Source organism: Astatotilapia calliptera, chromosome 2 (assembly GCF_964374335.1).
Source record: "Astatotilapia calliptera chromosome 2, fAstCal68.1, whole genome shotgun sequence".
In the NCBI taxonomy this organism is placed as follows: Eukaryota; Metazoa; Chordata; class Actinopteri; order Cichliformes; family Cichlidae; genus Astatotilapia; species Astatotilapia calliptera.
This window is the reverse complement of record NC_137423.1, coordinates 28108991-28130021: the sequence shown is the minus strand read 5'-3', so window position 1 is coordinate 28130021 and position 21031 is coordinate 28108991. Positions and strand designations below refer to the sequence as shown.

The following is a 21031-nucleotide window of genomic DNA, read 5'->3' as shown; positions in this document are numbered from 1 at the left end:
ATTTCAAATGTAACTTTTCATACATGCAGTTTGCATCAGTGTGTCTTTTTAGCCAATGTACAGTTGCTGTACTTCCCAGGGAGAGATGAACATAGAAAGTTCAAGATGTAAGAAAATATAAGATTTTTTTTTTTTAAATGGTAAGGACTGTTCATGTTTGATAAACTGGTGAATTCAGGCTATTTCATTTTAGATTTTCATTTGCGATATTGGATCTGAACATGATTGTGTTTCATAAGTTGTCATTTTACTTATCGTGATGCAGCGTGCGAAACAAATTACATAATAATAATGTTGTGGTATTCAAAGTTCAGCACCGGACAGGCAACAAACTGTGACAGACATCATTGTATGTCAAAAAAACATAAACAATGCTGTTCAGCCACCCACAAGCGTAAGGTCGACGTTGCCAAATCCCACTTTACCCCCTGTGTGTGAGGTCACCTGTATTAAATCTATATGTTTTATTATTTGTTCTATTTTAAAGACATTTTATAGCATTTTTGTATTTGTTTTGATTGATGTCATGTGTACGGGATTGTCCAGTAAACACTGGACTTTTTAAGTTAAAGCCTCATGGCTCTGTGTGGTGCATTTGAGTCCTGTACTGGCTTTTACTGGTTGGCACAATGTATACATATTTTTCAGTCCCACGTGTGTTGCTAAGAACTAAACAAGGAAAAACATTATTCAGGTTTTTGTTTAATTAGTTTTGGATTCCAGAGAAAAGCAGTTATGTTTCAACATAAAGGAGAATGAGGTAGAGGTAATTACATTTATTCAGTTTGCTGATACAGTGTAACAGAACATGCACACGACTTTTTAAATGACTCAGACACAAGACTTAGAGAGAAATAAATAAATAAACCATAAGCAATTAGTCTTGTCATGTAAAGGTTCTTTCTCAAATCATCTTCCATTTTTACATTATTCAGTGGTTAAAAAAAAGCTTATATAACATATAGTACAGTACATATTTTTCACATCACTAAATAGCTGTTTCACAGTTCATTTGAGCCATGTCATAAGAAGGTTTTTTCAATTATAGCTGAGAGGTGTATACTGAGATAATAGTGCAGTTATACCTAACAAACTTGTTTTTCACATTTGCTTATTATTGCTCAGTAGGGCCAGTAGGTGGCATTGTGTCTGCAAGTGTTGACAAGCCAACGACTCTTCTAGGTAGTAAGAAAGAAAATAATTAATCTTTAGGTTATTTTTGCAATTTGTGAAACAATTGCACCCTTTTCTGTGAGATCTTTGTGGGGGGTTTTTCAACAGCATTAAGTCATTGCGATGCTCTCATAAATATTCTCAGCAGTTACGGAGTTGTGATGTTTCAGTGCCTCCTTCATCAGGAACATCCTTCCTAGATTGAAGAAATGCACATATGAAGATACTCAGTAAGAAGGAAAGCCCGCTCTGTGACTTCAGCTGTTTGATAGACGCCCACTTTTAATGTTGAATTAATCAGGAATGGGAGATGACTCACAAACGATAATCTATTTCCATACTTACGGAAAATAAAGCAGAGGATTATGATTATGGTGAGCAATAAAAGACCTGCCATCCTGCCAATATTCCCAATGCTCGAGAAGAAAATCACCTGCGATGAAAAATAAACCTTATCGTGAGGTCAATTATAATGGCCATGTAATTTTAAATCTGTTACATAAATAATGTTAAATAATGAGAATATTCCTGCACTTTTTTTTTACACTCATTTTTTGAATCATGTTTCTAAGTGTCTCACATCAATCTTGAGACAAAATGTTAATTTAAGGAAATCCAAATGTCCTAAATATCGTAATAAATAAGTAAATAAAAAGACAAAACTACAAGTTAGTGTCATTTCTTCTCTAGCTGCTAGACGAAAAATCTAAAGGAAAATAAACGCCACAGGTTTCCTGTTTTCATCCATGAGTCATACCGTGCTGTAAAACATTTCATTATCTGAGTTAACTCTGTTCTTGCTTCTCTTTACTGTCTTCCCCTGAAAATCAGACTCTATTTTAAACCTTCATTAATAATACATAAAGCTCCACATGGACCGGCTCCTGCGTCTATAGCAGAGCTGCTGCAACCTTATAACGTCAGTCGGCCTCTCCGATCATCTGATCGCTAAACTCTTCCACGCTTTTATTTTAACTCCACAGGTGATCACAATTTAGAGGTTGTGATGCCAAAAACATTAGAACAGCCTTTGTCAGCTCATGAAGTCAATCTGTGCTTTACTTCAAACAGCTGTTTTTCTTCACACTTTCTCCTGTTGTATTTGGCTATTGTTTACATCTGATGTGTTTATGTAAGTGTGGATGTAGGAATGACTGTAAGACCATATGTCGAGTCTGTCTATGCACACTGGAACATATATGCTTGTTTTTAATGTGTGATTTTAGTAAAACTACGAAGCACTTTGTAAGTGTGCTATAAAAATAGGAATTGATGTATTATAACACACAGCTTTCTCCTGATTTAAATAAAAAGTCAAATACCTGCTCTGTTTCACTTTGAACTGCGTCCATTTGTTGGTGACCAACTTCCACGCTTTCAGATGCCGACGCTGTCAGTATTTCTGTAGCATCTGAAATAGTTAGTTGGTATAATCTATAAGATACAATTTATGTTAAAAAGTTAACATATTTATTTGTAGGTGTTTGCTTACCTGTTGTTCCAGCAGTAGATATTATGTAGTTCTGTGTAACAGGTTGTTCTACAGCAGCTATGAAAAACAAAACAGACCAATTTTTTTCAACTAAAAAACATCAATGATTTTGTGATCAACACTAAAGCTTTTCATGAGCGTTACCTTCTTCTATGATCAGTTCAATGTTGACCTTATGGTCATTAAACCACCCAGGAATCTCAATCCTGCAGCCATATACCCCAGCATCTTCCGTCTGAGCATTGAGGATGGTCAGCGACAGATCTCCATTTGTCACTCGGCCCAACAGCTGGTACCTGGAGGACCTTCTGTTAGACACAGCCTCACCGGTGGAGGAAAGGATGGTGTTGGAACATTTGGACGTGGGCACCCTGTCTTTTCCCCAACAAAAACTCAGGACTCCATGGGTTTTGGTGTCATACCTACATGTCAACGTGACATTGTGCCCAACGAGGCCAATGACTCTGGTGCTGAAGGACACTGTGAAGGAACAGCAATAGATGATACAGATTACATTTGTAACCCCGATTTGAAGCCCACTACTGCACCCACACACACTCCTACACCAACAAGCACACTACATATAGTCTGAAACAATAAAAGCACCAAATATCGACTTACCTCGGATCAGGATCCAGAGGCAAAAGCAAAACAGACCACGCATGTGTAGGCTATTGTTAACAATGTCCTCAAGCGAGGATGTAATGAGCTTCTCCCTCACCACACGTACTATTTTATCAAATACTGGAGGTTTCACTTCTCTTTTTAAAAATGAAGAAGGAAATTACGGCTGTCTTGTCTACATTTGGACTTGAATTCTTGTGATACGCAAATGAGCCCACTGGGAAAAATGTATGTCTCATCTGTTGTTATGAAGTAATCCAGAGTTTATCATTGTACATATAAACCTCAACTCTCGCATGTAAAAGAAAAGGGGGACAAAAGGCTGGAAATGTTATATTCTGTAATATAAACAGATTGTGCGTTCCTCCATTTATTTATTATGGGACACTTTAAATGTTAAAGATCGATGACACACACAGATAAACAGGAAACATGACTAAGTGTCACATCTGTCACTAACAGCTATGAGCCTGTTTTCCTGATTTATCTATAGATTGTCACATGAAATGGTGAGACTCTGGCCATCTGAATTCCTTCACGCTGCTTGCGTACAGATTTTTCAGGAGACTTATTAAAGTTTATGTTCAGCGGTAAAATTGGCGAAGAAAGAAAACAGTGGAAGGACACTCAAAATTGTTTTTGTAATTTGTCTGGGATGAGTTGTTCTCTTCTGGCCCTGCGGCTGACAATTTAAAAGGGCTCAGCTTGTTCCTGAGATGACTTTCAAAAACGTCCTTTTTGTGAGATTTTTACAGTTACTCAGTGCACCCACGTCACTTTGGCCCTGTCATCTTCCTGGTGCTTTTACTTTAATTACATCAACCACAGTTGCCACTCATTACAATAAGGATCAGAATTACATTATTGTATGCAAACAAGTGTTATGATGCAAAAAACAAAAAACAACAACAACAACAACAATGGTGCAGGACTATGCAAGATTTAGAGCATAAATAATAGCTGCATCTATATAAACATTAATATAAATACATACTGTAAGAATACTAACTACCTACAGATATTACAATAGATCAAGCACTCTACACATCAATTCAATTCAATTCAATTCAATAAAACTTTACTGATCCTGAAGGTTGACCCCGAAGGAAATTGGGTTAAGGCTGCCGACCTTTGCCAGCGCCGACTTACCCTTCTGACCGTACATACATTACACAAACATCACATGGGGAAGACAGGTCAGAGAGGTATAACAATGGAAAATGCACCACATGAGGAAAGATAAGGAGAAAAAAAATAACTCCCCCCAGACTGAGCTCCAACAGGGAGATCAGTTTGAGAACAGAAAAAAAAAACACCTCTGCACAAAGCACATGAAAAAACTCTTAATACACCAAAGAAACACATGACAAGCAACAGGGGTGGGTAAAGGGGTGAGAGACAGCCGATTTAGACAGTACATCCGGACCTGCGTGCGCTGGTCTCCTTGATCCACCGTCAGCATCGGAGGGAATAAGCGTCTAAGGCGTTTGGAAAGGGAGGGGGGATGAGTGTGTGCATATCAGTGTATATGTATGTGTGTGCGTGTCCAGAGTTCAGCTGAGACAGTGTCCTTCGCCCTGCTAGGCTAAGTAAACAGTCTTCCAGCCAACCCAGGTGGCCTTGCATGGAATTTGAAGAAACAGACTAAAAACAGTCGTTATCAGGGTGTTTTTTGTTCGGCTCCAGCCTTGCAACCGCAGCTGGTGCCAAGAGGGTATCCGCATGAAGTGATGGTGCTTTTTACTTTAGAGCGAACAACTCATATGAATTTCAAAGCTGTTCTAACAGTCCAACACTGGTCTCTCAATCTCCCGTTGGAGAGCCGTGAGCTTTCTATGATGTTATCCAAACTTATGTTCCGTGATGTTGTCGTTCTTTTTGCTCAAAGAGCAGGTTCTGAGAACTCACGACCGCAGTGCACTTCCCCAAGATGTGATTGAATTTGCGCTCAAAGATGTTATTCGAGCGAGCCCCTCCAGATGTAATCCAGTTTTTCACTCAGAGGTCTTGTTCTGAGTATTCACGGCAGCCGTGCGTTCTCCAAGATCTTCTCCGTGCTGCACTCAATGAGCCCATTTTGAGAAACTCACGCCTCGTCCCATCATTTCAATCCCAGCGGGCAGCCTTGTGGGGGTTTGAACAGCCGGTTCCGCTTCCTTAATTCTTCGATAAGCCAGGGCCAAGCCAGCTCCGATCCGCCAGAACCCTGTTATCATGGTTCCGAATAGGTAGATATCTTCAGGAGTCAGGCTCACCCGAGCCCAGACTTCTCGTTGAGAAGGGGTGTCAATTGCATTCAGAGACCAGTTGATCAAATCCACAATTCTCTTTTAGGTTTTAGAGAACAGACTGTGAGAGAGTGTTCCAGGGAAAAGTAATACAAAAAACACGAGACTAGACAAGGACATAAGAGGCTAAGCAGGGAAGCTAAGGGAGAGGAGGAGGAGGAGAGGAGAAAAGTGCGACCGCCTTCATCAAGAGCAAGAGCAGAAAATCAGCTGGTTACCCTTTATATCTAAAAACACTTCGCTGTTTATAAAGGTCCAAAAGGTTCAGGATGATCCTCAAAGTGGCTAAGAGACCTGAAACAATACACACTGTTCCCTTTTGTTTTGTTGTTTTGCACATCTCAAAAGAATGAGCGTTATTTTGAAGAAGCTCTTTACTCCCAGTTGCTTTCTGTTCCTATTTCTTATTCCACTGCTTTCCAAACAATACACGTGCTGCTTTTACAAGCTGTCCAGTTATAGTCTTATTTAACATACTTCACACTTTACAGAACAGAGACACATTTGTCTCATCCATCCATCATAGTACGGTATTGGGCTGATGTGTTTGACTCCGTTCTCTGTGTCTGGTCTCGGATTGATTGGACAGGCAGCTTCTCAGTGAGCGCACCTGTGGTTCATTGATCTCATCAGCAGCTGATATTTCTCAACATCAGGACTCCGACGGACTGTCTGTCATCTCCAAGTCGTAAACAGGCTCACTCTTGTTTATTCCTACTGATATCTGTATGTGTACTAAACCTGATGATCCTGTGTTTGTTCCAGTGTATCTCTGCAGATGAAAGGGACCTCAAGACTTACCTGAGCAACCTACCTGCCTTCTTTGGGTTTAACACTCTCCTTAGGAATTCTCTTCCAGGACACTCTCCATCTCGCCATGCCACCCTCCTATGACCCACAGACCCCTTTTGTGTGGACAGGCCAGTGCTCCTCCCTCCAAGCTTATCCATTCCAATTAAGATAATTCATGCATACCTTTGAGACTGTCCTGGAAACTGGATCATTGGGAAATTTCCTTCTGCGCTCCGCTGGACCTGACTCTTTCTCTCCTCTCCTTAGGACACATTATTCCCCGAGCCCTGTGGCTTTCACTCAGTCCCGTGCAAGTTCCTCTTTAAATAAACTGTTTTAACTGTGTGCCTGTCTGAGTTGGGTCTTGTTTAAGAGTCATGTTGCCTAGTTGCCTCGCCTGGCCTTCAAACACTTTGTCTGCTAACATTTGTCCAATTTAGAGTTGAAGGTGGATTTTGTTTTACAACTATTTTTTCTTTTGAATTTAAGGTGAAAATGACATGAGAAGCAAGGAAAGCACAATGGTATTTATACACAATGCCACAGCAACACATTTTAGTGCATGCAGGTCCATATGCACTTTACAATATGTGTGTTTGGTAAAAAGTCGCCATTATAAAAACATAACTAATGGAAAGGAAGTGTTGTGTGCACATAATGACAAGAGTCTAAGAAAAATATTTTCTTTTTGCCTGTCTTGCGATGCCCTCCACTCACCTCTGACAGGCCTGTCTCCACCTCCACTTTTCAACACTGTCAGCTACCACCGAGCTGCTCGAGCGCTCTATAGATCACTGTCCTCCCTCTGTGATGTCCTGTGTTTTGTCATTTCATGAAGCCACTAAACACTTCTCATATTTTCATATTAACAGCAGACCTAATGAGACTGGAATCTTTTCACTGACAAAGAGTGTGATGGGAGAGTTTAAAGCAAGCATGTCTCTGAGAAATTTAATTTCTATAAATTGAATCAGCAAAAAATGTCTGAAGGAAACATAATTGCATCCAGGGTTTCTATCAGTTTAATGAGAGTCTATTGTTAATATGTGCACCTGGCAAATTTAATTTCAGGGTTTGTTTGGGGTTTTTTTTTATTCTTTTTTTAATCTATTTTCATGTGGTGACTGCAGAATGATGCGATTTTGTCATGGTAGCGTTTGCCCTTTGTCTTACAGTTTCACAGAAAAGAGGAACCAGACAGAGGACCTCTGTGGCAAAGGTAGTCCAAAACAATCTTTAACCAAACAGCCCGTGGTCATGCACAAGTAGGCAGTCAGGGAGGACAAACAAATCAAGCAGGGAACAGGTGACAGGCAAATTTCCGATGGCAGACAAAGGTCATACACAGGGAGAAATCACCAGAGACACAAACATTGAATACTGCAAAACATCTGAAAAGCTGCCTGGCGAAGAAAATTGACAAGTGGTAGGTGAAGACAGGGGTAACGGGTGTAGTACATTAAAAACAGGTGATGTGAAGTGAAGTGCCAAAAACTACATTACAGAATTAAAAGCATGTCTAACAGCCAGTTTGGTCTCTGTGGATAACTTTTCCCCTCATGACAAGAATCTGTAAATATCAACACTTCACAACTGGAATCCTTTAGGCCACACTTCTACTACTTCAAGTCCATTACTTAAACCAGACCTTTCAAATTTTACAATTTTATTTTTCTGTCCCTTAGCACCAAAAAGTAGATATGTGCATATGTGTGTACGCACTCATACAGTTTATTTAATGCAACTTGCCGAATAACCTCAAAAGCATTAGCTGACAACTTAACTCTCCACCCTTTCATCCATATATGGTAACTTCTGTCTCCACAAAAAAACAACAAAAATGCAGATTCCAAAACAAGTGTTATAGGGTGATATCACAGAGTCTACATCCCTCTTTGATACTGTTTGTTTCATTTCATTTCCACTTTTTGTCCAGGACCATGTACAAAAAATAAAAATAAATATAAAAATAAAAAAATAATCTCCTAAGAGAAAAGATGCATTGTACCAGATTAAGCTACTAGCTTATTTCCATATGGAGTCCCTGGGCATAGAAGCAGATAAAGTAGATAGAAGTACCGGTACATAGAAATATATCTTCAGAAAGCATGTTATAATATCATAAGCTTATGAGTGAAGTGCGATTAAACAAGAACTAAGGATTAGCAACTGAAAAACATCTTGCCAAAACCACAAAGACCTTGGTTCCAGTTACTGTTTCTACCTAAACAGTAATACAATTTTGTTAAGTTGAACATATCTATATCAGTGCATATAGTAAGCAGTTATCCACCCTATTATTCCAAGACTGTCACATTCTGCACCACTGCACATATGTATATGTGTTATAAATGTTATTGTGTGTTATGCTGTTGTTGTCTGATTGTCAAGTCTGTTTAGCACATTGTGTGCAAAAAACAAAATAGAGCCCACTTCCCTGTGTGTGCATATATGTGTGGCCAGTAGAGCTGACTGATTTTAATCAGCATAAGATTTTGCTCTTGTTTGATACCAACAAAGGTTCACAGTGTATATTTTGTGTAGCACATGTCTAAAATAGCAAACCCACTTTTATGACTTGAATCTCTTCACAAACTGAGTCGGGATGCAGAGCCACATTTCAGCCATCATTCACCCCAAAAACCTCATGCTGACTCTGATGCACTTCATAAATAAAATAATATGAAATTTTATCCTTAAATTCAAAATAACTAACATTTAAATAGTATCTAAAACTTTAAAAATGACAATTTAGTAAGCATATTAGACATGCTTTTTGAATTATGCTTTAGAGAATACAGCCTGCTGAGATGCCTGTTGCAACTTTAATACTATTATGAGTTAAAGTCTCGTTGCTTAAGCTTAAGCTTCCCCTTACAGAAGGGGAGTCTTGTTTTCTGTGATTTAACTCTGGAATTCAAGCCAAAGCATCTGTCAGTCAGCTGTACAGACAATGATTTAAAAATGTCATTCGGAGCAGAAAAACTGGTCAAAGGCCGGAGTGCCAGCACTGAGAAATCTATAGCTATAGGTGACTTTTGCTGATGTCCGATAAAAGCATGAGCAAACAGAAAAGAAGAAGTTGGACTGCGTAGGTCAAAGTTTTGTGTCATTTTTAGAAGTTGTTAAGGATGTTGGTAGCTGCTGCAGTCAGCTCCATTTCTTGAAACTTGAAACAAAAGCAGAGAAAGACACTGAATTCGGGTTTGAAGAATAATGAGTATACTAATACAGCACATACATCAGCTTTCTTCTCAGTCAATTTGAGGGTGATCCATCATAGCAGGCAGATAGGAAAATGCATCAATTTGCAATATTGCTGACATCGGAGTATCCACTCTTCTCTCGAGCAAGAGTGCTGATCAGGTGAATACCTCTTTGGTCTATAAAATGACCCCTCCATGGTGTATAAGAGGGACAACAATCCTAGAGAAAGAGATCATTAAAATTAACATCACTAAGAGAAAATTAAAATACTTTAGGGTAGAAATTTAGTTGAATGTCTGATTTTTAAGCTAAATGCATGTAATCTCCCAGTATTACATTTCTATATTCAGTTATTCAGCATTGTGACGCCTTGATGAAGACCTCGTGGTCACATCGGTCCTGACAGTTTGTATGCCGCTGCTGTCCTCTAATGACAGCTTGTTTTTGCCTTCACTTGTCAACACAATCTGTTAGATAAGGAGAAAAAAAAAGCACCGCTGATATTGAGCCTTTTGAACCCTCAAAGCTACATTTACTGAATAGAAGTGATGAACTCCGCCAGTAGGTGCTATACATCTGTCCAGAAAAAATGAAAAAGGAAATCCATATTCACTCACTCACCCAAATCATTGAATTCAGGCATTTTAGTCACTTCCACAAGTGTATAAAATCAAGCACCTAGTTATGCAGACTGCTCCTACAAACATTTATGAAAGACTGGGTCGCTAACAGGAGCTCAGTGAATTCCAGCATGGTGCTGTGATAGGATGCCATCTGTGCAACAAGTCCAGTCGCAAAATGTTCTTGCTGCGTGGTTTTAAATATTCCACAGTCAACTGTTAGTGGTATTATAACAAAGTGGAAGTTTTGCAAACAACAGCAACTTAGCCATGAAGTGGTAGACCACCTAAAATCGCAGAGAGGTGCATTGTGTGCAGAGATCATCAATTTCAGTAACAGCGCAACTGCATCCAAGCCTCCATCACCAAGGACAATACAAAGCATTGGATGCGGTGGTGTAAAGCAACGCCGCTACTCAACTCTAGAGCAGTGGAGACATTTTGGACTCTCTTATGCTCCAGTTTGGGGATGTCCCCTTCCAATTCCAACATGACTGCACACCAGTGCACGAAGCAAGGTGAATAAACCCATGGATGACTGAGTTTGGTGTGGAAGAACTCAACTGGCCAGCAAAGAGTCCTGATTTCAACCTGATAGAAACACCTTTTTGGATGAATAAGAGCAGAGACTGTGAGCCAGGCCTTCTCATCAAACAACAGTGTCTGACCTCACAAATGTGCTTCTGAAAGAATGGTCAATAATTCCCAGAAATGTTCCTAAACCGCATGGAAAGACTTCCCAAAAGAGTTGAAGCTGTTATACCTGCAAAGGCCAACATCATACTAAACCCTATGGATTAGGAATGGGCCGTCACTAAAGTTCATATGTGTGTGAAGGCAGATGACTGAATACTTTTGGCAATATAATGTGTACGTTTCTCGAGGCAGCGTCCCACTGGGCAAAAGTCCTTAGAACAGATCAGTCCAAAAACAACTAATCCTTTAGCCAAACACAATAAAGCAGCCAATATCAAAAGTAAACCTTGAAAGACCTTCAGAAAACTGGGAGCACTATTGTTCAAGATCACTTTAATATTTACAAGAAGGTCTGGATCACTGGAGAGAAATGAAGGGTGACTCGAGACTTTTGTCCAGTGCTGTAGACTAACAGCTGCTGTGACCCTTAAGTCCCTCATGGTGCATAAATCAAGTGTTATTTGTTACTCCCACATTTCAAATTGATTCCAAGTAGTACAGTAGCACTGTCGTCAGTCTTGTGTAATGAGGTCACGTGACGCTGGCAGCGGTGACTGTCATATCCCGCTTATGTCGCCAACCTAAGTTCCCGCCGTGGTTTGCATGGTCTGCGAAGTAGCTGCACGCTGCAAAATTTGATGTCGACTCCACAATCCACAGACCAGTCGTGACGCAAGGCGACAGTGTTTTTGCTGAGAGAACAATGACAGAGGGAGAGCAATGGTGTGTGACGGCCACTTAAATGTTTTCTCTGCGTCACAGCGAGAAGCACTTTCGAGAGAGAAAAGAAACTTAATGTGCTTCGACTTTACTGGTATAAGTGCAAATTAGACTCACATAAAACAAATATTTTTTACACCTTAGTTTTTTTTTTTCAGTCAATATTTGTGAAGTTTAGATGACTTGCCAAGGTTAAGCTTATGCACAAAAACCACTTGATTAGGAAAAGATTATGATTTAGGGTTAAAATACTATGTTTATATACATAAAAAGATGTGCCAATTATTATATATTGTATTATATATTATTAAATATGCATATGAGGGTAAATTTTCAGTGGTTTTTCAGTGTCCAAACTACTGTTAGGAATAAATCTTTTAAACTTTCCTTGTAGCTCTCTGTTTTGTTACACCGTGCTGGTTGTATGTTTGTTCGATGTGATTCAGAACTACCACAAAAACAACAGGTAATATTACTGAAGTGCATATATACACTCATCTCTAGTCGCAAGTTCTGCAATTTGCTGGAATTGCCAGACTGTAAATTGCGCTTTGAATATTATGGCACTTTTCTCGGTCATGAATGAGAATCAGCTGAGAGTTGTTTCTCAGAGTAAATTTAACTGTTATGAATTTTATATAGGAGCACCCACTGAGCAGAAACAGTGTTTTGATGAGTTATGGAGTTGGTTTCTTTGTGTTTTGCATATTATTGTAAATGCCTTTCTCTCTGTCAAGGTTTTTTTTTTGTTTCCTCTACAAGAACATAAAATAATCTGTGTGCATGCAACTAACACATGATGGATTTATGGTTGCTGGTGACTATGGAGATCGGCCCTTTCCCCACTTATTACTTCCCACCCTCATCTCTCTTGGGAGTGGGTCTCAATGTTCCACTCCTCTTCTCTCTATTAATATCCCACTGGGGAGACCAGAGCTCATGATGAGTTTGGGAGCGGAAATGCCTCCAAACGCTCCTGGAAGACAGAAGGCTGGGTGAGGGAAAAGAACGAGGGACAGAGGAGATTAAGGAGAGAATTTCAGTCCCACTGTGTGAAAGGCAATTAGAAAGTATGAGTAAGTAGTGAAAAGAGGCTGGAAATGAAAGAAAGTGGAGCCAAAATAGGAATGAGAAGCAGGGCTGGAGACAGGATGTGGAGATCAAACAGTATACTCTCCAACACAGTAGCAAGTGAGATTTTTTTTTCTTTGTTTGTTTTGAATTTAAGAAAATAAATAGTATTCACATTACTGCCTTTTAAAAGACACGTAGCATAGTAACTCTGAACATTCCCAGTATTGATGCTCATCTCTTTTTCCTCCCACATGCAGTGTGCTGGGACGCTGCCATGAATCCCGTCACTGTACTCACTGCAGCATCATTAAGGGAGACTTGCAAACTTTGTTTCATGGGTCAGTGACTTATCACTTGATGATGTTCATATTCATCTGTTCTTTATGCTTTGTAGCCATGAACAAAAGGTAGGAGTTTAAGCCTCCGTGCCTACACGGTATGAGGAAGACACTCAACCGAGAGCATTCTCATTAGTTCACTCTCCTTCGGCACAATTGGAGAGGGGAAAAATGTGAAAACATAAACATACCCTTAAAGGAAAGATGATTAGGGATGTACAGAAGAAAAGAAGCTCTCCTGACCCAAAGCTGATCCAGATCCAACTCTTTTTCTCTGCTGGGAAAAAAAGTCCTTTTTTCATTACTCACATGGCCTGGCCACCCCTGCTACTAACACAGGACAGAGAGATGCTGAGAAAACCATACCAGGACATGAACAGGGGACCAGTATGGGAAAGAGTTTCTTGAGCATCAGTCCACTAAAAGTGGAGATGTGAAATCAGCTTTTACTGCTTGACTGTTTAGTGTGGGATAGCAGTGCCTACAAAACCAAGATTTATAGAACATCGTCCTTCAGAACATTTTGTCAAAGCAAAGCTCAAAATGAGACAAACTCACATAATCATGGGCAAATTATAAAAAAGAAAGGTCTGTCAGTCCTGCTGGCTTAACTCCTATGATTTTTTTCCCCTGTCATGTGATTAAGCCTGACTCAGCATAATGGTTATCACCCGAAGGTGTCAAGTCCTAAGTACAGCAGCCCAATCCATAATAAAATCAGACTGTTTCTTGAACAGTCCTTTGAGAGTGTTCCATATTTTTTCTTTAATATACATAATGTAGAAATTTAAGCATATTCAAACACACTGTTTCAGTTCTAAGGTTAATAATAAAAGAAAGAAAGAAATCTGGACCTTAAAGTCTTAATCTTATTAACAATAACCATGACACATCAGCAGTGTTGGTCAAGTTACTTGAAAAAAGTAATCAGTAACTAATTACTGATTACTTCCCCCAAAAAGTAATCCTGTTACTTTACTTATTTTCAAAAGTAATTAATTACTTAGTTACTTTTTAAAAACACGATTTACAGCCTGAATAGGTAATAAAGCGATAGCTCTTTCAGCCCAATTCTGCTTTTTCTGCATAATCCATCATACAAAATGTAATCAAATGGAAACATCTCTTTTTAAAACTTTAAACTTTAAATCTTTTAACTTTATGCATCAAGCAAAAACTTAATTATATGCAACATTCTCTGACTGGAAGAAATTTGTTTTACATTTAAACCTATTTTCTACACATTCCAGCACATAAAATAAAATAGTTTTTTGTGTTGACACTCACTCTTACAAATAAATGCAAGTAAAACACAAATAAATAAAGTCAAAGACTCAGCGGTCCTGTTGCTCTATTTTCACCTGTAAAGCAGGAGTAGGATAGGCGGAGGTTTACCCTGGTGCAGGTGTGCCGCAGCGGTCAGTTGAAGAATCCACGAGTTTCTCTGTGAATTTCCCATTACGTCGTAGCGCTTGTTGCTGCCTTTCAATCCGGAAAGGGAAAGCCAAGAACATCATTTCTAAACAATTTGAAGTCCATCATTTAACAGTGAGAAAGATTATTTAACAGCGGAAAACATTCAAGACAGTTGCCAATCTTCCCAGCAGTGGACGTCACAGAAAATTCCACCCAAGGTCAGACTGTGCAATGTTCAGAGAAACTGCGAAGAAAAAAAAACTAGAGCTACATCTCAGACTGCACAGGCCTCAGTTGGCATGCTAAACGTTAAAGTTTGTAGCAGTACCATTAGAAAAACACTCATTTGGACGGAGGAGATCAAAGTGGAGAAATTTGGCCTTAATGCACAGAAAAACACCTCATACCACCTGTCAAGCACAGTGGTGGAGGGGTGACGGTTTGGGCTTGTTTTGCAGCCACAGGGTTTGTCCACCTTAGAATCACTGAGTTGACTATGAAATATCAAAGTCTTCTAGATTCAAATGTAAGACCATCTGTGCAACAGCTAAAGCTCGACTGAAACTGAGTCATCCAACAGGATGAAAATCCCAAGCACAACAGCAACTACAACACAAACCTTAACCTGCCTGTGGCAGGACCTTAAACGTATGCACAAAAACATCAATGAACTGCAGCAACATTTTAAAGAAGTGTGGACCGAAATTCCTCACATTGATGTGAGAGACTTCTAAAACCATACAGAAAATGATCACTTCAAGTTACTGATGCTGAAGTTGGTTTTGCAAGCTTTTAAATGATGGGGTGTATTACACCAATAGCTCTTCTTCTTGGCTTTGTTGTTATTAAATAAATTAAGACAAAGTGTAACATGTCATATGATATTGTCATTATTTTCAAACCTGGCGAGGACTTTTTATATGTTCTTACACATATAAAAATATCTACAAATTAAAAGTGGGTGTAGTTTTTTCATGACTATGGGTTTTTTTAGTGTCACAGTTGCTCCTCACACTATGAAATCTTACTGAAACAGAGTAAAGAAAACAAGGCTTCAATATGTGGATGCATCAGTAAAGATTATTTGTCCACCTCTTTTGAACAAATAACTTCTAAAGAAGATATAACCAATCATGCTAAAGTCACAATTTTATATTAGTAATATGTACCTTGCTGCATCCAGACACTGAAAGTGCAGCCAAAAACAACCAGTCAGTCAATAGATGAAGGATTCAGCCAATTCTTCATCATTCACCAGATCAACAGGAGTAACACCCATTCTGTGGTTTCTGATTGAATCATTGTTTTTTTTTTTTTTGTTTTTTGTTTTTTTTTCTTTTTGGCCTGTCCCGTTTGGCTCTTTTGCCATCAGAATTGTTGTCTAAAGGCAAAGAAAGATGCCCAACGGATTTACTTTACCAAACTGACCATCCCAGCCTTGCCGTAATGGTCCATTTGATTCACCTTTTATTGTTTATTTTATTTTCACTTACTGAATACGGGACAGACTTGACTGGGGGAAAGAAGGGGAGAAAGAAAGAGGGAAAGAGAAACAGCTGAGAAGAGGGATGGGGGAGAAGGGCAAAAGACAAAAACCAACAGAACGGGCAGAGAAAAAAAATGCATATATCAATCACCTGGATCACCTGCTGAGAAAGAAAAAAGAAAGCAAGCAGAAGAGAACAAGAGTAATAGAATAAACAACATCACAATGATATATGGGAATATGACAGTAAATACTAAATGTTAAACATTATTGTGCAGCACATAAGATCAACAGAACACAGTGTGCTTTGAGGTAGGAGCCAAAAAGGGTGTAGTTTGTGGGTGTGATCACCCGTGTGTACACCTGTGAGCATGGACGCGCTTGTTTTTTTGTTTTTTTAAAAGGTTCCTTCATGTAATAATCTGCTAGAGGGTGTGGGGGGGCCACAGCCCCGTCCTCCAGGGCATGAAGCAGGTGTGGAGGAGATCAAAACTCCAGACATCCAGAGGCCCCCAGAACACAAGAGACCAAGGAAGACCAACAGAGGGGCAGCTGCGCCACTGTCCCGGAAAGAGCTGAGGAGAGTCCCAGATGAGGGTTCACTCAGCAGCCGCGGAGCAGAAGCCAGGGGGAGTTGCAGTGACGCGCCCGTGAGCTCCGCCGGCAGCCAGCTGCGCCTGAGTGACCAAGCCCCAGGCCGAGAGGCCGGGGGCACCCCACCTCCGAAGTGGCCCGAGCGAGCCCCAGGCCCCGATAAGCGGCCGCCAAGGAGTGAGCCGGTGTGTACCTGGACGCCCATCCCCGGACACAAAGAACCACCAACGCACCGACACCTGAGGGAGTCCGCCACTGGCAGGGGAAGTGGTGGTAGGGGGAGATAGGCCTCCAAACCTTGGAGGGCCTGAGATGTCCCCAGAGAGGTGGCGCCTGACACCCAACCTGACATATAGACACAGACATACAGGCACACACAGACACAAACATCCATTCCCACCCTCATGCTCTCATATGCACTTACTCCACACTCAACCAACGTGGAGACAGACATAAAGAGACGTTGTACACACGATCACACTCCCCAAGCGTACTCTACAAACCGGGTCTAGGTGCCCTCGCCCCTGGAGGGGGGAACTGCACCCAGACCCAGGTGGTGTTACCCTTTTCCCTGCGGTGGGGGGAGGCAGACCGCCCCGACTCCGCAGCAGCAGGAAGGCTCCACACTCCAGACCGCAGTCGGACGGCCAACTCCTCCTCCTAGCCCCCCTGCTCCAGCAGGTCGCAGAGAACGGGGGTGAGAGAAGACTCCAAACCTCCCTCCACCCGCTCATTGTAATGTTGATGCATGTGTGTTCTAAGGTGCATTTAAAACCCAGGAGGGCATGGAGCTACCTGCCAGAGAGCAGCAGATAAGCGCATGGTCCCTCCTGCTAGCCCTCAATGTCTACGTGTATTTAAAATTGAGAGGTGGGCAACGATGCCAGGGGTGGGGTGTACACCCTGATGGTACTTTGGACTCCGTGTATCGTGCCCACCCCCAAGATCCTATATGTATGTGTAATGAGAGTGTGAGTAATGTGAATGTCTAAGTTGTGGGATAAAATTGAGGCAGAGGCAGCCAGAAGGGGACAGAGGGGGGGTAGCCTCCTCTGCACCCTGGTGACATACCCCTACTCCAAGGCCCTGCATGTGTGGGTGGTTGTGGTGGAGCGGGAAGAGGGAGGCAGCTGGAGATGGGGAGGGAAGGAAGGGAGGGGCAAGTGACCCCTCCCTGGGGCCAGCTCCCCCGCTGACCCCAGTAGGCACCCCCATACTCCGCGACCCGCCAGGGAAAGGGGGCCCAGGCCCATCCAGACCGGGCCCCAGCGCAGCAGCGCCGCCTGGCCCCACAGAGCCCGGGACAGTCCACCCATCCCCACCACAGAGAAAACTGCACCCACCCCACCATCCACTCATCTTCCAGACTACATAAGACAGTAAACACCCAGGCTGAGATCTTCCTCCACCTCTCCTGTATCTCCCCCTCCTGCAGAGGGAGCTCCTGAGGAGAGGAAAGCTCCTGCAAGATGTGACAATCTCTCCCACCAGTTGAAGAGCCCCCCAGGTGGCTCGACGCACCGGCGGCACCCTGCTCCAGGGCTGGGCCCCCATGCACCCACCCGCCCACAACCCCGGCAACACACCAACCAGGACCCAAGCCCCCGAGGCCCAGTCCAGGTCCCAGCCCAGAGACGGAGCGCCCCCAGAACCTCACGCCCATCCCGGACCCACCCAGGGCCAGCCAGGCTACCAGGTCAGTAACCCACGTCCGTCAGCACAGACCCTCCCCTAGCCCCGCTGCACGCAGCCGCGAGGAAACAGTCACCGGAGAGCCAACAGAGCCCCTAACCGGACATGACCGCTACCCCGGGTTGAGCCCCCCAAGGAAGATGCCTCCGGGGAATCCCCCGATGCCCTAAGCCTGTCCCTACCCCCACACCAATCACAACAGTGAAGGCGGGACCAAACTATGACCCCCCACCCCCACTAGGTGATGGAGCTGATCAAAGGAGCCCAGAGCAATTGATCTGATGTGGTGGCAGAGGCTGTATCAAGACTAATGTAATCTAATAGATAATTTCTATATTGGTTAGAATTAAGATTATTTTTATTTTTCCAGTTCATGAGGACTGTTTTCTTGGCTATGCATAGGGCAGTGAAAACCATATGGGCGATATTCTTTTCTGAAGTGACATTATCTAAGCTGCCCAACAAACACACTAAGGGGGAAGTTGGAATGTTACATTTCAGACACTTCGATAAGTCTTCACATATCTCGCGCCAAAACTTCTGAACTGGTGGACAGAACCAAAGAGCGTGGATATAATTGTCCGGTGAATTGGTTTGGCAGTGTGAGCAGTTGTTGGTAGACGTAATCAAATCAAATCAAATCAAATCACTTTTTATTGTCAATTTTAAATCACTTTTTATTGTCCCTGACCGTAAAGCCCATCTTGAACATCCGATGACCTGTATAGTGCACTCTATGTAATATTTTGTATTGAATTAATTGAAGACTGGGATTTCTAATTAGATGAAAGGTTTTTAAGCAAATCTGAGACCAGAAGTTTAGGTCTAAGTTAACTGATAAATCCGCTTCCCATTTTGCAATAGGAAGTGATATTGATTCATCTGATTTAGAAAGCATTCTGTATATTTTGGATAGTAATTTGGGGGGTTTAAGAGTAAGAAATTGAACCACACTTGGTGGTGTTTGTAGTTCAACTTGACCCGGTTTAAATTTCTTTTTTACTATGGATTTAATTTGTTGATATTCTAAAAATCTTTTCTTGTTGATCCCATATTGTGTAACTAGTCCGTCAAATGAAATAAATTCTGTTCCTTCTAGTATATGTTCTAAATATTTGATTCCTTTATCACTCCAATCTGAAAAGTTTATCATATTATTGTTTTGTAATATGTCAGATTGAATCATTGTTAAAGACAGAGGGTGGGTGATTTATCATGCTTCGGTTCAGCCAAAATTATGAGTTAAAGATCATTTCTACAGCCTGCCTTAAAGTGACATCATTAGCTCTGAAGTTACCACTGCTCTATGAGGCTTTTACACAACAGCCTGACATAAGTTACAACCAGGGAAGTGAAATCAAGGGGTGTTTTAAAACACCCCTTGATTTATCAGAATCAGAATCAGAAACTTTATTGTCATTGTCACGAGAACAACGAAATGAAGAATGGTCCCCGATCATTGCATCATCCCTAGCAATATCAAAATATAAATAAAACAATAAAATTCAATAAATAAAATAGATAGAATACTTAAAATACTAATAAGATGTAACAGTAAAACATTCACATACATTCCCACACACATGCTTCAGGCCGTGCATAGATTAACACAAGAGTGGCGTGATGGACATTTTTTTGTAGTATTCAGATGTGTTATTGCAGTTGGATAACAGCTGTGTTTGAGTCTATTAGTCCTTGCTAAAGACAGCTTTAAAAAAGACAGCTTGATTTAAGATAGCTTTTTACGTTTCTTTTTGGCAAATGTTAGAATATAAGACATTTAAATTGACAAGCTTCTCAGACACTGACAGTCATTAATCTTCTGTTAATTCTCACATCACTGCTGCTGCCCCTAATGCCTCCAAGTCAAGGTCAAAAAAGGAATCTCTACTTGGGCCAATTTACCTCCTTAAGGAATTTCAGGAATTTTTTTACACACATATTATACTCACGCATGCATTTCATCTCCCTTCAACCATCTCGTCTACAGAGGACATCATTCATCTTCACCCATTTATATGTGGAACCTAAACAAAGACGGGAAGGAAACACACTATCTGCATAGATGAACACAATTAGGAGCTGGAGAAAGGGCACTGAGTCACTGGGAAAACAAAATCTCACCTGAGGGGGCAGATGTGACATTCCAGTGAGGACTTTATGTAACGCTGAGTCTGAATATAGTCATTTAATATCTGTCTGAGGCTCACTTTAGGCTTTCAACAGGTCTTTATATTGACTCAGCTTTAAAACAGTCAGATGACCCGACAGGATAAAGAAAAACAATCCATCCAGATGAACAACTCCTCTGCTGAATCTTTCGGTCACGTCACATGATCTTTCTCATGCAATATCACTGACATTGCTCGGTCGTAAAAATGTAGATGTTAAATTAGTTTTTTTTTTTTTTCTATTTTGGCAACTTGAAAATGGATGAAAAAAATCCTTAGAGTGCTCAGAAAAGAAATGGAAACGATGACTGTGCTTCTGTTGAAGGAAGTTCTACTGCACGATGCTACTAAATGGACTCGGTTTATCTTTTTTAGGTTAATGCGCAGATGTGTGCACTTTGGAGTCTTTCGTAAGCAAACAACGCTTCTGTTTACATTTGTTTTTTCTCACTAGAAACACTCGAGGCCTGAGAGGATGTCCCTCCTGTTATAACATTTATTAAAAAGTGTGCACTGTTTACACCACAGTCTTCTCCACTGCCTTCGCTGGATGGTAGCTGTGCTTTTTACTGCAGTCAGGAAAGCAGCAGCACAAAAGAACCACCCGAGCCTGAATCCACTTGTTCAAACCTCGCTCCATATTGTTCC

At 41.2% G+C, this 21031-nt stretch overlaps 1 protein-coding gene across 3 annotated transcripts; it reads right to left on the bottom strand.

The window, feature by feature from the left end:
- Positions 1–689: 689 nt before the first annotated feature.
- LOC113029350 (hepatitis A virus cellular receptor 1 homolog) lies at positions 690–20732 on the bottom strand. Of its 3 annotated transcripts, XM_080288131.1 has the most exons (7): positions 20337–20732; positions 20165–20239; positions 2810–3145; positions 2666–2722; positions 2496–2584; positions 1519–1606; positions 690–1369 (listed from the first exon to the last, which is right to left on the bottom strand). In XM_080288131.1, exons 2-7 carry the CDS (start codon positions 20175–20177, stop codon positions 1284–1286), a joined length of 669 nt encoding a protein of 222 aa, XP_080144257.1. In that variant the 5' UTR covers positions 20178–20239; positions 20337–20732; the 3' UTR covers positions 690–1283. The 3 variants fall into 3 exon arrangements, with proteins under 3 accessions (XP_080144257.1, XP_080144246.1, XP_026035969.1); XM_080288120.1 differs by lacking the exons at positions 20165–20239; positions 20337–20732 and adding an exon at positions 14420–15055; XM_026180184.2 differs by lacking the exons at positions 20165–20239; positions 20337–20732 and adding an exon at positions 3287–3469.
- Between the last annotated feature and the right edge of the window lie 299 nt (positions 20733–21031).